The 12835-nt window shown below is 39.7% G+C and overlaps 1 protein-coding gene across 1 annotated transcript in view; it reads right to left on the reverse strand.

Moving 5' to 3' along the window:
- Window positions 1-10511, reverse strand: part of LOC103510068 (TBC1 domain family member 9) — a 32432-nt gene extending 21921 nt beyond the window's left edge. Inside the window, exons 1-7 of the mRNA XM_026824232.1 lie at window positions 10294-10511; window positions 8319-8488; window positions 5324-5494; window positions 4651-4747; window positions 3786-3966; window positions 3133-3209; window positions 2580-2669 (exon numbers count right to left, since the gene is read on the reverse strand). Of these exons, the coding sequence (XP_026680033.1) occupies window positions 2580-2669; window positions 3133-3209; window positions 3786-3966; window positions 4651-4747; window positions 5324-5494; window positions 8319-8488; window positions 10294-10340 (833 nt within the window). The 5' untranslated portion in view covers window positions 10341-10511. The remainder of the gene's footprint in view (window positions 1-2579; window positions 2670-3132; window positions 3210-3785; window positions 3967-4650; window positions 4748-5323; window positions 5495-8318; window positions 8489-10293) is intronic.
- Between the last annotated feature and the right edge of the window lie 2324 nt (window positions 10512-12835).

Below are 12835 nucleotides of genomic sequence, written 5' to 3' on the forward strand. Positions count from 1 at the left end.
AACCCGGTACATAACCACGACTTGAGGCCCCCTGAGTGTATCTCTGCGGGGCCCCTAAGTTTCTGGGGCCACCCCGCGCCTAGTGGGACGGGGTATAAAAATTTGTCAAGCATAAAATGAAAGTAGGTAAAAAATTTAGGTACCCACCCAGAATTGCCAGCAGTGTGGAGAAAAATAAACTCGGCAAATCGAATAATAGGACACAGTCTGTACGGAAACAGTATACTCATTGTATTTATAATTTTACACTCGTACGTAGATTCAATTCAATTACCAAATTTAATTCAGCTCGAAATTTAATTCAGCTCGATTGAATTCAATTCAAATAAGATTAGTAAAAATAAAATGTTTTTGGAGAAATATTAACGTTTTTCTTTGATGGCGGGAATTGTCTTTGTGTAAAAAAGGGATTTCCAAGGATATAATTCCAAAAATATCCAAATATTGTACCTCTGTTATTTTATTATAAGAGTTTGCCGAATTTTGAACACTACAATTATGCACCATTCAAAAGTTCCAACCTACTGACATCATGTGTTTGCCGCATCACCTACAAATACCACGTTGGTGTTATTCATATTAAAACTCAAATACACACAGGGTCTTCTTACCCAGGGCTGAGGGTACCTAACTTGTGAATGTCCGGGGCCACAATCAGAGTACAAACTCCATTTAAGTTTAACTTTGGGATTAAGCAATCTGATTGGTCCATTTCAAAAATTTTCAGCCAATCAGATTAAAATGGATCGGGCATATATACAGGCATAATAACTTCGTAGTCAACATCATTGAAGGAAGAAGAGAAGGAAGACAGGGAAGAGGAAGGCCCCGCATAAGCAAAAAAAAAAAAAAAAAAAAAAAATACCTACCTACCTACCTCAATGTACACAGGAAAACAAGCCTGCAGGCACATTGACACCCACAGGGTACCTGTGTGTCCTATATACTACCAGATATTTTGTGTCTGAAGTTTCCTGTCCACTGGCAATAATATTGCACAAGTTGCCTTGCTGTTAAAAAAAAAAAAAAAAAAAACACTACCTACCTCAATGTACACAGGAAAACAAGCCAGCAGGCACATTGACACCCACAGGGTACCTGTGTGTCCTATATACTACCAGATATTTTGTGTCTGAAGTTTCCCGTCCACTGGCAATAATATTGCACAAGTTGCCTTGCTGTGTGTTTATATTCAAAGGAAAGTCTCTTGAACAGGAGACTTGCTATGTGTTCAGCTTTGGGCCAGCCACTATCAGGTAGACCTGATCAGCTAGTAAAACAAGAACAGGTTATTTTCCTCTTAACTACACTACTTGTTGCTTACCATAGTAATAAAACTCATTCTTGGGACTGTGCAGTAGTATTCTGAAAGGAGGAGGCTTGGTGTAACCATCCTCAGTTGCTTATAAACTTCCCCCTCCCGAGTCACTAGATTAACGCGGGAGGGGGGTGGATACCCAAAATTATAAGCATTTGAGGTTGTGGTTATGTACCGGGTTGGGTTGAGACAGGATATTGTTTCTACAGTTTGGCATGGGAGTGGTAACTTAAAAGCAAGGTTAGTTTACCAACCTTGCCTATCCCAACCCGGTACATAACCACGACCTGAGGCCCCCTGAGTGTATCTCTGCGGGGCCCCTAAGTTTCTGGGGCCACCCCGCGCCTAGTGGGACGGAGTATAAAAATTTGTCAAGCATAAAATGAAAGTAGGTAAAAAATTTAGGTACCCACCCAGAATTGCCAGCAGTGTTGAAAAAAATAAACTCGGCAAATCGAATAATAGGACACAGTCTGTACGGAAACAGTATACTCATTGTATTTATAATTTTACACTCGTACGTAGATTCAATTCAATTACCAAATTTAATTCAGCTCGATTGAATTCAATTCAAATAAGATTAGTAAAAAAAAAAAAATAAAATGTTTTTGGAGAAATATTAACGTTTTTCTTTGATGGCGGGAATTGTCTTTGTGTAAAAAAGGGATTTCCAAGGATATAATTCCAAAAATATCCAAATATTGTACCTCAGTTATTTTATTTATTAGAGTTTGCCGAATTTTGAACACTACAATTATGCACCATTCAAAAATTACAACCTACTGACATAATGTGTTTGCCGCATCACCTACAACCTACAAATACCTACCACGTTGGTGTTATTCATATTAAAACTCAAATACACACAGGGTCTTCTTACCCAGGGCTGAGGGTACCTAACTTGTGAATGTCCGGGGCCACAATCAGAGTACAAACTCCATTTAAGTTTAACTTTGGGAGCGATCTGATTGGTCCATTTCAAAAATTTTCAGCCAATCAGATTAAAATGGATCGGGCATATGTACAGGCATAATAACTTCGTAGTCAACATCATTGAAGGAAGAAGAGAAGGAAGACAAGGAAGAGGAAGGCCCCGCATGAGCTTCATGGAGTATGCTGGCACAGATTCTTACAGTGAGCTGAAGAGATTAACCCAAGACAGAGAAGCATGGAGAAGAGTTGCCAACCAATCCTTGGATTGAGATGATAGATAGATAGAAGCAGATTAATCCAAGATTTAAACTTAGGAGTTTAAACTCACATGGTGAACTGGGCCGTAAGTAGAAGAGTTACGACGATAAGGCTAACCCAGTAATCCAGTATATCCCTTTTGTTTACACAGACCACGTTTCTGTCATAAAACATATGTATGCTCCTAATATGCTAATGTCATATTATCTTTCGTATTTAGGGTGTTTCAATATCTTGTCTTTAACCAGCCTAGTTTGCTTGGAGGGTAGCGCGCCTGCCTTGTAAGCGCTAGGTCGCGGGTTCGATTCCCGCCCGGGGCAAACTTTATCCTAAACAGATATTCTCGCAACGGCTGGCTCCTATCCTGTCATCCTTCTCTCAGTTTTCTTCGATTTCAGCACGATTCAGACCTCTGCACTTACAGTTCCCTCTATCGAACCTCTTCAAATCAGAAGTCAAACCCTCTATCAAACTTCTCTAAAGGTGTGTCCACACAAAGTCGACGTCGTCGATCGATGTGAATTTATTGTGGATCGACCCGTCGACTATGTGTGGACAAAGCCTTTTTTTATATATAAAAAAAAACTAAGGTCGTGGCGAGAAGCGCTAATGTTTGTACTTACTCTTTTATTTTGATATCAGACAGCTGTTTCATGAGAGTGTGAGCTTTGCTGGCGTCGAGAAATGAATTGAAGTACAGCTGTGAACAAGCACAAGATTCAGGGAGAAGTTATAAAGAATTCCAAGAAGAAAAATCAGGTCAAAGTCCCATAGTCTTATTATAAAGTCCCTTTATGTCTGATCTTACCACTGAGAGTTAACAAAGAGGTTTGACAGAGGGAACTTTAACTGCTATGGTCTTATCGTCCCGAAATCGAGGAGAGAAGGAAGACAGGATAGGAGAAAGCCAGCCGTTCCGAGAACGAACATTATCCCATCAGGATAAAATCCGCCCCGGGCGGGAATCGAACCCGCGGCCTAGCGCTTACAAGGCAGACGCACTACCAACTAAGCTAACTAGGCTGGCAGTATTTTTCTTGAACTCTGGATTCACTGAAAACTCTCTGTGGTAAGATCGGGCATTACTTGAACAGTTGGCAACAATTTTTTTTTCAGCACGTCCTACAAAATGGGCAATAATACTAAGCGAAAACTTAACACACTATTTTACAATGACATTTATAACAAAATTCGATGCCTTTTTCACATGGGTGATTCGATTGGAATTCGAACCCACAAGCTCCTGACTACCACGCAAGGGAGTCGAGGAACTCACCAGTTGATTGCTCTTGTTATACACGGATATTGTGCTCCTCGTATAGTCCAAATCTATAACATTGGTCCATCGTTCCACCACCTTGATCTCGGATCCCAACACATAGGAATAAAAGCAGAGGAAATTGACTGACAGGTACAGATAGCCGGGGCGAGGTAGTCTATAACCCTTGGGTTGATATCTGCAAGTTAAATGAAAGGGAAAGTTAAGTAAAGTAAAGTTAAATTAATTCAACATCTTCTTTTACTTTGCTATGTTCTGTTTATACGGGGTCGGCATTTCCCGTTAAATTAATTCAACAATGTACATATTTGAAATTACCCTTGCTAAAGGAAAAGCAAAGGTCATGTACTCGTAAAATTTCTGTAGCCAAAATTAAATATTAGCCCAAAGCAATGACCCTAGCCGCTACCTAGGGCTAGGGCTGCTCGAGAGACTGACAAAAAACGCCGACCCCGTCCGCCTTGTAATAGCTTTGTCATGGGTTAGATTCCCGCCCGAGGCGGATTTATTCTAAACAGATAAGGTTCGTTGTCGGAACAGCTGGCTTCCGACTATCATGTCTTCCTCCTCTCTTCACTTCCAGGACGATAAGACCTTCTCCCGGGTGGGAACCCGCGACCTAGCGCTTACAAGACAGACGCGCTATCCTCCAAGTTAACTAGGCTGGCAGTGAAGAAAATTGAATGCTGGATTAGATTCTGGATTATGTTCCTCTCAATGCTGAACTTCTAAAGACTCAAGAGCCCAAGTCAAGCTGTGCCACAGCAAGTGGTATTAAATGCCAATGGATCACTAGAATTGAGCAACGTTGTGTGTGGTTGGTATCTGGATGGATGAGCTGTGAGGCATTTCCTCTACTTACGAGCAAAGGAAATAGTTGATTAGCTTTTCATCTGGATGTAACTCAAACAGTTGTATGAACTTGGAGCAAGTGGCTTGAAACTGTTTTCTCTCATCATCTGAAAAAATCAACAAAAGAATGGTATCTATATAATAATAGAGCTTATCTATTTATATCTTTCTTTAACTCATGTGGGCATTTTATGCTATTTGAATAAAGACTAAAGGGTCCCTTTACATTTACCTGTAACTCAAACAGTTGTATGAACTTGGAGCAAGTGGCTTGAAACTGTTTTCTCTCATCATCTGAAAAAATCAACAAAAGAATGGTATATAATAATAGAGCTTTACATCATAAGTTGGCCACTACTGCTACTAACTGTAGTCAAAGTCTCTACCTTACATGCTAACACATCATAGGGCTTTTTTGTCATAAAAAAGAGTATTTTACTGCCATTTTTATTTTGTAGAAATGAAACAACTGCATGTGGGCTAGTCAAAGTCTCTACCTTACATGCTAACACATCATAGGGCTTTTTTGTCATAAAAAAGAGTATTTTACTGCCATTTTTATTTTGTAGCAATGAAACAACTGCATGTGGGATGTGTGATGTGTCATAGCATATCCCTCATCAGATTTTAGTTAGATAAAGGCACCTACTATTAAGGTAAGCTACTTTGTGTTATATTCTCACCTGTGCTATCCACTACATAAATATTGCTATCAATGGCAAGGCTGCTGATCTTGGATATGACAAAGTTCAGCTTATCCACTTCCTCAGCTTTCTCGTCTGCCATATTGATGTTTGTCTGCAGCCACTGCCAATCCTTGAGAATGTCTTCCTTACGAGTTGCCACAGCCACAACTAATAGACACAGTAAATAAAAGAATACATTACAAATGTAATTAAATATGTTATCAAAAATAAATAACAAGCTGTCAAATTTTGACTTGTTGGGGTGTCCGCCCCGGGCGGGAATCGAACCCGCGGCCTAGCGCTTACAAGGCAGACGCACTACCAACTAAGCTAACTAGGCTGGCAGTATTTTTCTTGAACTCTGGATTCACTGAAAACTCTCTGTGGTAAGATCGGGCATTACTTGAACAGTTGGCAACAATTTTTTTTTCAGCACGTCCTACAAAATGGGCAATAATACTAAGCGAAAACTTAACACACTATTTAACAATGACATTTATATCAAAATTCGATGCCTGGATTGGAATTCGAACCCACAAGCTCCTGACTACCAGGCAAGGGAGGCGAGGAACTCACCAGTTGATTGCTCTTGTTATACACGGATATTGTGCTCCTCGTATAGTCCAAATCTATAACATTGGTCCATCGTTCCACCACCTTGATCTCGGATCCCAACACATAGGAATAAAAGCAGAGGAAATTGACTGACAGGTACAGATAGCCGGGGCGAGGTAGTCTATAACCCTTGGGTTGATATCTGCAAGTTAAATGAAAGGGAAAGTTAAGTAAAGTAAAGTTAAATTAATTCAACATCTTCTTTTACTTTGCTATGTTCTGTTTATACGGGGTCGGCATTTCCCGTTAAATTAATTCAACAATGTACATATTTGAAATTACCCTTGCTAAAGGAAAAGCAAAGGTCATGTACTCGTAAAATTTCTGTAGCCAAAATTAAATATTAGCCCAAAGCAATGACCCTAGCCGCTACCTAGGGCTAGGGCTGCTCGAGAGACTGACAAAAAACGCCGACCCCGTCCGCCTTGTAATAGCTTTGTCATGGGTTAGATTCCCGCCCGAGGCGGATTTATTCTAAACAGATAAGGTTCGTTGTCGGAACAGCTGGCTTCCGACTATCATGTCTTCCTCCTCTCTTCACTTCCAGGACGATAAGACCTTCTCCCGGGTGGGAACCCGCGACCTAGCGCTTACAAGACAGACGCGCTATCCTCCAAGTTAACTAGGCTGGCAGTGAAGAAAATTGAATGCTGGATTAGATTCTGGATTATGTTCCTCTCAATGCTGAACTTCTAAAGACTCAAGAGCCCAAGTCAAGCTGTGCCACAGCAAGTGGTATTAAATGCCAATGGATCACTAGAATTGAGCAACGTTGTGTGTGGTTGGTATCTGGATGGATGAGCTGTGAGGCATTTCCTCTACTTACGAGCAAAGGAAATAGTTGATTAGCTTTTCATCTGGATGTAACTCAATGATTACCGAAAATAACGGCAGGCTCAGAATTTGAAATCTCAATTTAGGCTCCGAATTTCGAGATGAATCTTGAAATTGCCAGTTAGCATGGTTGGTAGCGCGTCAGCCTTGTAAGCGCTAGGCCGTGGGGTTGAATGAATGAATTTCTGTTGAATTTCTGCCAGGGGCGGATTTTATCCTGAAAGGATAATTCTCGAACGGCTGGCTTTCTATCCTGTCTTTCTTTTAATTTACTGAAAGCACAAATCAAGGTTAATGATTCCTATCATTAATTTTGGCACTTCCCCTATCAAAGAAATAGCGTGGAGGACTTTAAATTTCAAAAATCCGTAACTCCGGCCCTGTTTATAGATTGGCCCCAATTTTATACCGAAGTACTCTATTCCTTCAAGATATCTGTTGACCCCTCTGAGATGAAAAATGTTTAACCTTGATAATAATGAGACTCGTTTTTTTTCTGGATATTTCAGGTGGCTCGCCTTTTTCATACACCCCGTATTTTCTTACCTCTTTTTCCGGGACAGTTCCTTGTCTTCCTCAAACGCATAGCTCTCGCTAATGAGTCTGAAACACCACAGCACATAGCTCATTCAGAAAAACAAGAAAATAACAATGTGGGGAAAAACAAGAGATCCAGAAATATTAAATGAACAACTCTGGGGAAAAAACTCAAAGAAAATTCAGACTGAAAATAATATTTTCCTATCCTCGCACTTCATTACTTTTATTATTATAAAACCTATAAGTTTTTTTTATGATTTATTTTATGTGGCAGGATTGTTTCTGAGGGAGCTCATCCACCCAACCAAAAAATAATGATATAAAACAAACAAATAGTGCGGGAAACGACCGAATTTGAACTCGACCCTGAAAACAATGTTGCGAAAAATTCAACAAAATATATGGGCAAATAACTAGGTTTTAATTCAATTTCCAGCCTTAGCCATAATAGGGTATAACAGACAACACATTAGTAACAGATACCAACACGAGCACAGATGTTTCTTATGCACAGGTAGTCAGGTCGTGTTTTGTTTTCCTGGCAATACAGAAACACATGTGGAAAAATAAAGAGACGAACGGCAATTTTCACATCACAGAGAGAAGGTAGAAGGTTTCCGTGATCAATTGATGACTCATGCTCATTCTATGAAGAGAAATTTTTCTCTAGGCCCCTATTTCCAAAAAAAAATTGACACCTTGCATGAAAAAAAAGGAAGTTTTAACGCCCCCGCGCCGTTTTTATTTCGCAGCAATGAAACAACTGCCTCATTAGACTCTTGTGGTCTGTGTCGTAGCATAACCATCCTCAGTTGCTTATAAACTTCCCCCTCCCGAGTCACTAGATTAACGCGGGAGGGGGGTGGATACCCAAAATTATAAGCATTTGAGGAGACTTGCTATGTGTTCAGCTTTGGGCCAGCCACTATCAGGTAGACCTGATCAGCTAGTAAAACAAGAACAGGTTATTTTCCTCTCTCTAACTGCACTACTTGTTGCTTACCATAGTAATAAAACTCATTCTTGGGACTGTGCAGTAGTATTCTGAAAGGAGGAGGCTTGGTATTCCACAGGGTGTCAAGTGTACCAATAACTTTGGACTGTATTGTAATGGCTTCTCCATGACCTTTTCTCTTTTGAAGCATAAAGTACAAGCTTGTTTCCAAGTCATCCCTGAAAACCAACCGTTTGGATCATTGTAATTTTCTTTTCATTTTAAATGGGAAACTCCCAATACATGCTTTGTTTAGTTTTAGACTGTAAGCATGGAATGAAATGTCCCATAATGCTAACAGTAACCCCCTGGTTGCTACTTGAATAAAGGAGCTATTTAGTTGTCCTCATAAGGCTGAGTGCTCCCAATAATCTAACCACAGAGCAAAAAAGAAAAAAAAGACTGACACCCACAAATTGAACTTGAGATCAAGTTGCTACTTGAATAAAGGAGCTATTTAGTTGTCCTCATAAGGCTGAGTGCTCCCAATAATCTAACCACAGAGCAAAAAAGAAAAAAAGACTGACACCCACAAATTGAACTTGAGATCACCAGTGTGCAAGTCTGGCCAAGTAGCCAAGGGTATTTCTCACCACTAAGTTCTCATCAGATACAAGTATCTACCTACAATTTCCAAGATTAGGTAACAAACAAAAGGGCTTCCCCAATGATATTTTTCAAAAACTACCTCTCTCGGTACTTGTGCAGAAGTCATGTCTGTGGAACATTGCTACCAAAGGAACTGGCACAAGCAAGCAGTGACCAGTGTTATTATAGGGTTAGGTTAAATGCAAGAAGGAGTTTTCACAATTAGAGCAGTGATTAGTGTTATTATAAGGTTAGGTTAAATACAAAAAGGAGCTTTTCTTTTCCACGGATGTGACTTCTGCATCATTACCCCTCTCTCTTGTTTCAACGCTCAACGCCTACCTGTTGTTCAAGTATTCATGAAGAGCTGAGGGTTCACCATATAAAATATGATCTTCATACAAGTACACAACTTACCAAACTGAATACACAACTTACCAGAAAGAGAAAATGGGAGGATCAATTTTCTTTGGTTTAATCCACATCTTCAAAATTTTGATGAAACTTCAAAAAATGTACGATTCTTGCTCAACTAATGTCCATTTTCAACAGGAACAGCAAACTGTTGCTTCTTATCTTAGTTCTTTTGATAAGAGTGGTTAATGGAGGCTGATGAAGAAAAGAGAAAATATTTTTTTCTTTTTTTGTTGATTTTTTACTTTCACTTTCGCTCATACCTCTTGCGGGTTATACTTGCTTTGTGACGAGGTGGCAACAGTGGAATTCGTAATCTCGCGTTTTCTACCTCTTCAGTCTCGTAGATCGTGGGAGAATACCCTTCGTAGCAGTGGAGTAGTTCGTAGTTTCGTACGGGAAGCGGCCTATAAAATTTTAATCCGGGGGGCACGCCTAACTTTTGTTCTGGTTACTCAAAATTTTGTCTATCTTGGATCCTAATTCTAATGTTTTCACAAACTTTCCACCTCTTTTTCCCTCAAGGTAGTAGCCAAGGGTATTTCTCACCACTAAGTTCTCATCAGATACAAGTATCTACCTACAATTTCCAAGATTAGGTAACAAACAAAAGGGTTTCCCCAATGATATTTTTCAAAAACTACCTCTCTTGGTACTTGTGCAGAAGTCACGTCCGTGGAACATTGCTACCAAAGGAACTGGCACAAGCAAGCAGTGACCAGTGTTATTATAGGGTTAGGTAAACGCAAGAAAGGAGTTTTCACAATTAGAGCAGTGATTAGTGTTATTATAAGGTTAGGTTAAATACAAAAAGGAGCTTTTCTTTTCCACGGATGTGACTTCTGCATCATTACCCCTCTCTCTTGTTTCAACGCTCAACGCCTACCTGTTGTTCAAGTATTCATGAAGAGCTGAGGGTTCACCATATAAAATATGATCTTCATACAAGTACACAACTTACCAAACTGAATACACAACTTACCAGAAAGAGAAAATGGGAGGATCAATTTTCTTTGGTTTAATCCACATCTTCGAAATTTTGAAACTTCAAAAAATGTACGATTCTTGCTCAACTTTTACATCAAATTGTCCAATGTCCATTTTCAACAGGAACAGCAAACTGTTGCTTCTTATCTTAGTTCTTTTGATAAGAGTGGTTAATGGAGGCTGATGAAGAAGACAGAGAAAGAAAAACTCGAAAAATATTTTTTTCTTTTTTTTGTTGATTTTTTACTTTCACTTTCGCTCATACAGTCATACCTCTTGCGGGTTCTACTTGCTTTGTGACGTCATGGCAACAGTGGAATTCGTAATCTCGCGTTTTCTACCCCTTCAGTCTCGTAGATCGTGGGAGAATACACTTCGTAGCAGTGGAGTAGTTTGTAGTTTCGTACGGGAAGCGGCCTATAAAATTTTAATCCGGGGGGCACCCACAATTTCGCCTAACTTTTGTTCTGGTTCCTCAAAATTTTGTCTAGCCTGGATCCTAATTCTAATGTTTTCACAAACTTTCCACCTCTTTTTCCCTCAAGGGGACAGAGAAGCATGGAGAAGAGTTGCCAACCAATCCTTGGATTGAGATGATAGATAGATAGAAGCAGATTAATCCAAGATTTAAACTTTGGAGTTTAAACTCACATGGTGAACCGGGCCGTAAGTAGAAGAGTTACGACGATAAGGCTAACCCAGTAATCCAGTATATCCCTGTTGTTTACACAGACCACGTTTCTGTCATAAAACATATGTATGCTAATATCATAATTATTATCTTTCGTGTTTAGGGTGTTTCAATATCTTGTCTATAGCCAACCTAGTTAGCTTGGAGGGTAGCGCGCCTGCCTTGTAAGCGCTAGGTCGCGGGTTCGATTCCCGCCCGGGGCAAACTTTATCCTGAACAGATATTCTCACAACGGCTGGCTGGCTCCTATCCTGTCATCCTTCTCTCAGTTTTCTTCAATTTCGGCACGATTAATAATAATAATAATAATAATAGTGCCTATTTGCATCGGACTGTAAAGTTCCTTTACTCCAGCATTAGGCTTACTACTATTATTGTGGTTAAATTCTCAAATTACATTGAGGATAAAATTCCATACCTCGGCTGGGATTGAACCAACGCCCTCCTGTTTACCAGGCGAGCGCCTTGACCACTACACCACCGAGGCAGGTTACTCCTCAAGGTTAAACAGCGATCCTCATGCATATATTATTTTCAAGAGGTTTTGATCAAGGGTCTACTAAGGTTTCATCCCGAAATCAAAGAGAGGACAGGATAAGAGCAAGTAAAGCCATCCACATTGCCAATTTCTGGAAATTCAAGATCTGATGTTCAAGTTTGTTTCCGGACACGGAAAGTAAGTAGTGGTAAAGGTCTTGGGTTCAATGCCCTGTCATCAGTAATATTCTGCCAACACCAAGAGGTCACTTTCTTTTTCAAGTAACTGCAGCACCTTAACCCCAATCCCCTCCCATATGAAATTCATCAGAACCCCAAGGCATTAGTGATGGGCCGAGTGAATGATTTTACTCGAGTAGAATTTTTATTATTTTGGTGTGGAAATCCACTACGACTGGAAAAAAACTCTTAGAGTTCTCTGACCCAAGTCCACTTGCCACATATTATTGCAACATACAGTTTCTACTCGAGTACAAATCTATTTGTCAGAAAAACCATTTGTTGGACCGAGTTGAATGATTCACTACCTCCCTCTTGCAAGATGATGCAAGAAAGAAAACTGAAGAGGGAGGGGTGTGTCCGAACAAAAACCCAACCATCATTGATCTGCAATGCATACTATCCACTCACTCAAATACTCAAGTAAGAAATGGGCACAGTGCAATTTCTAGGAATATTCAACCCAAAGCTACAACTTCAGTTGGAAAATAATTGAGTTGAGAAATCCCAATCACTACAAGGCATCTCCAGACAGGATATTTCCAATGTTGGGATTTGAACCCAAGTACTTCACACCAAATAGGGCTTCAACTTATCTCTGTCACCATCCCAGCTCATGGGATTTGAACCCTGTACAATAACAACCAACTCTCAGCAGGATTTGAACCCACAGAATTTTTCACCACCAGCCTGGAAAATAAATGCTAAAGAATTCTACCTAATAACAAGATATGGAGTTAAATAGGTTCAATCAATATCCAAAGCATGAAACTTTATTGATGGAATATTGACAGGTAAAATATCACAGATACAATGAATTTTAAAATAAATCACAAGTGAATAACTGTAAAACACAAGTATCATTCACAAAGGTTTGAAAGCCAAAGAAACACAAGACCCTCAACTGTAGGTAATGGAAATCCTACACATCAAAATCCAAGTTTCCAAGGCTTTAACCACCTAATAGAACAACGCAAGTGAATTACAATTAATCAAAGAAATGAAAGGGATAGAAAGTAATTAGCAGAAGCCAACACCAATACATCAAAATCCAAGTTTCCAAGGCTTTAACCACCTAATAGAACAACGCAAGTGAATCACAATTAATCAAAGAAATGAAAGGGATAGA

The sequence above is a fragment of the Diaphorina citri genome, unplaced genomic scaffold (assembly GCF_000475195.1).
Source record: "Diaphorina citri unplaced genomic scaffold, Diaci psyllid genome assembly version 1.1 scaffold555, whole genome shotgun sequence".
NCBI classification, from domain to species: domain Eukaryota; kingdom Metazoa; phylum Arthropoda; class Insecta; order Hemiptera; family Psyllidae; genus Diaphorina; species Diaphorina citri.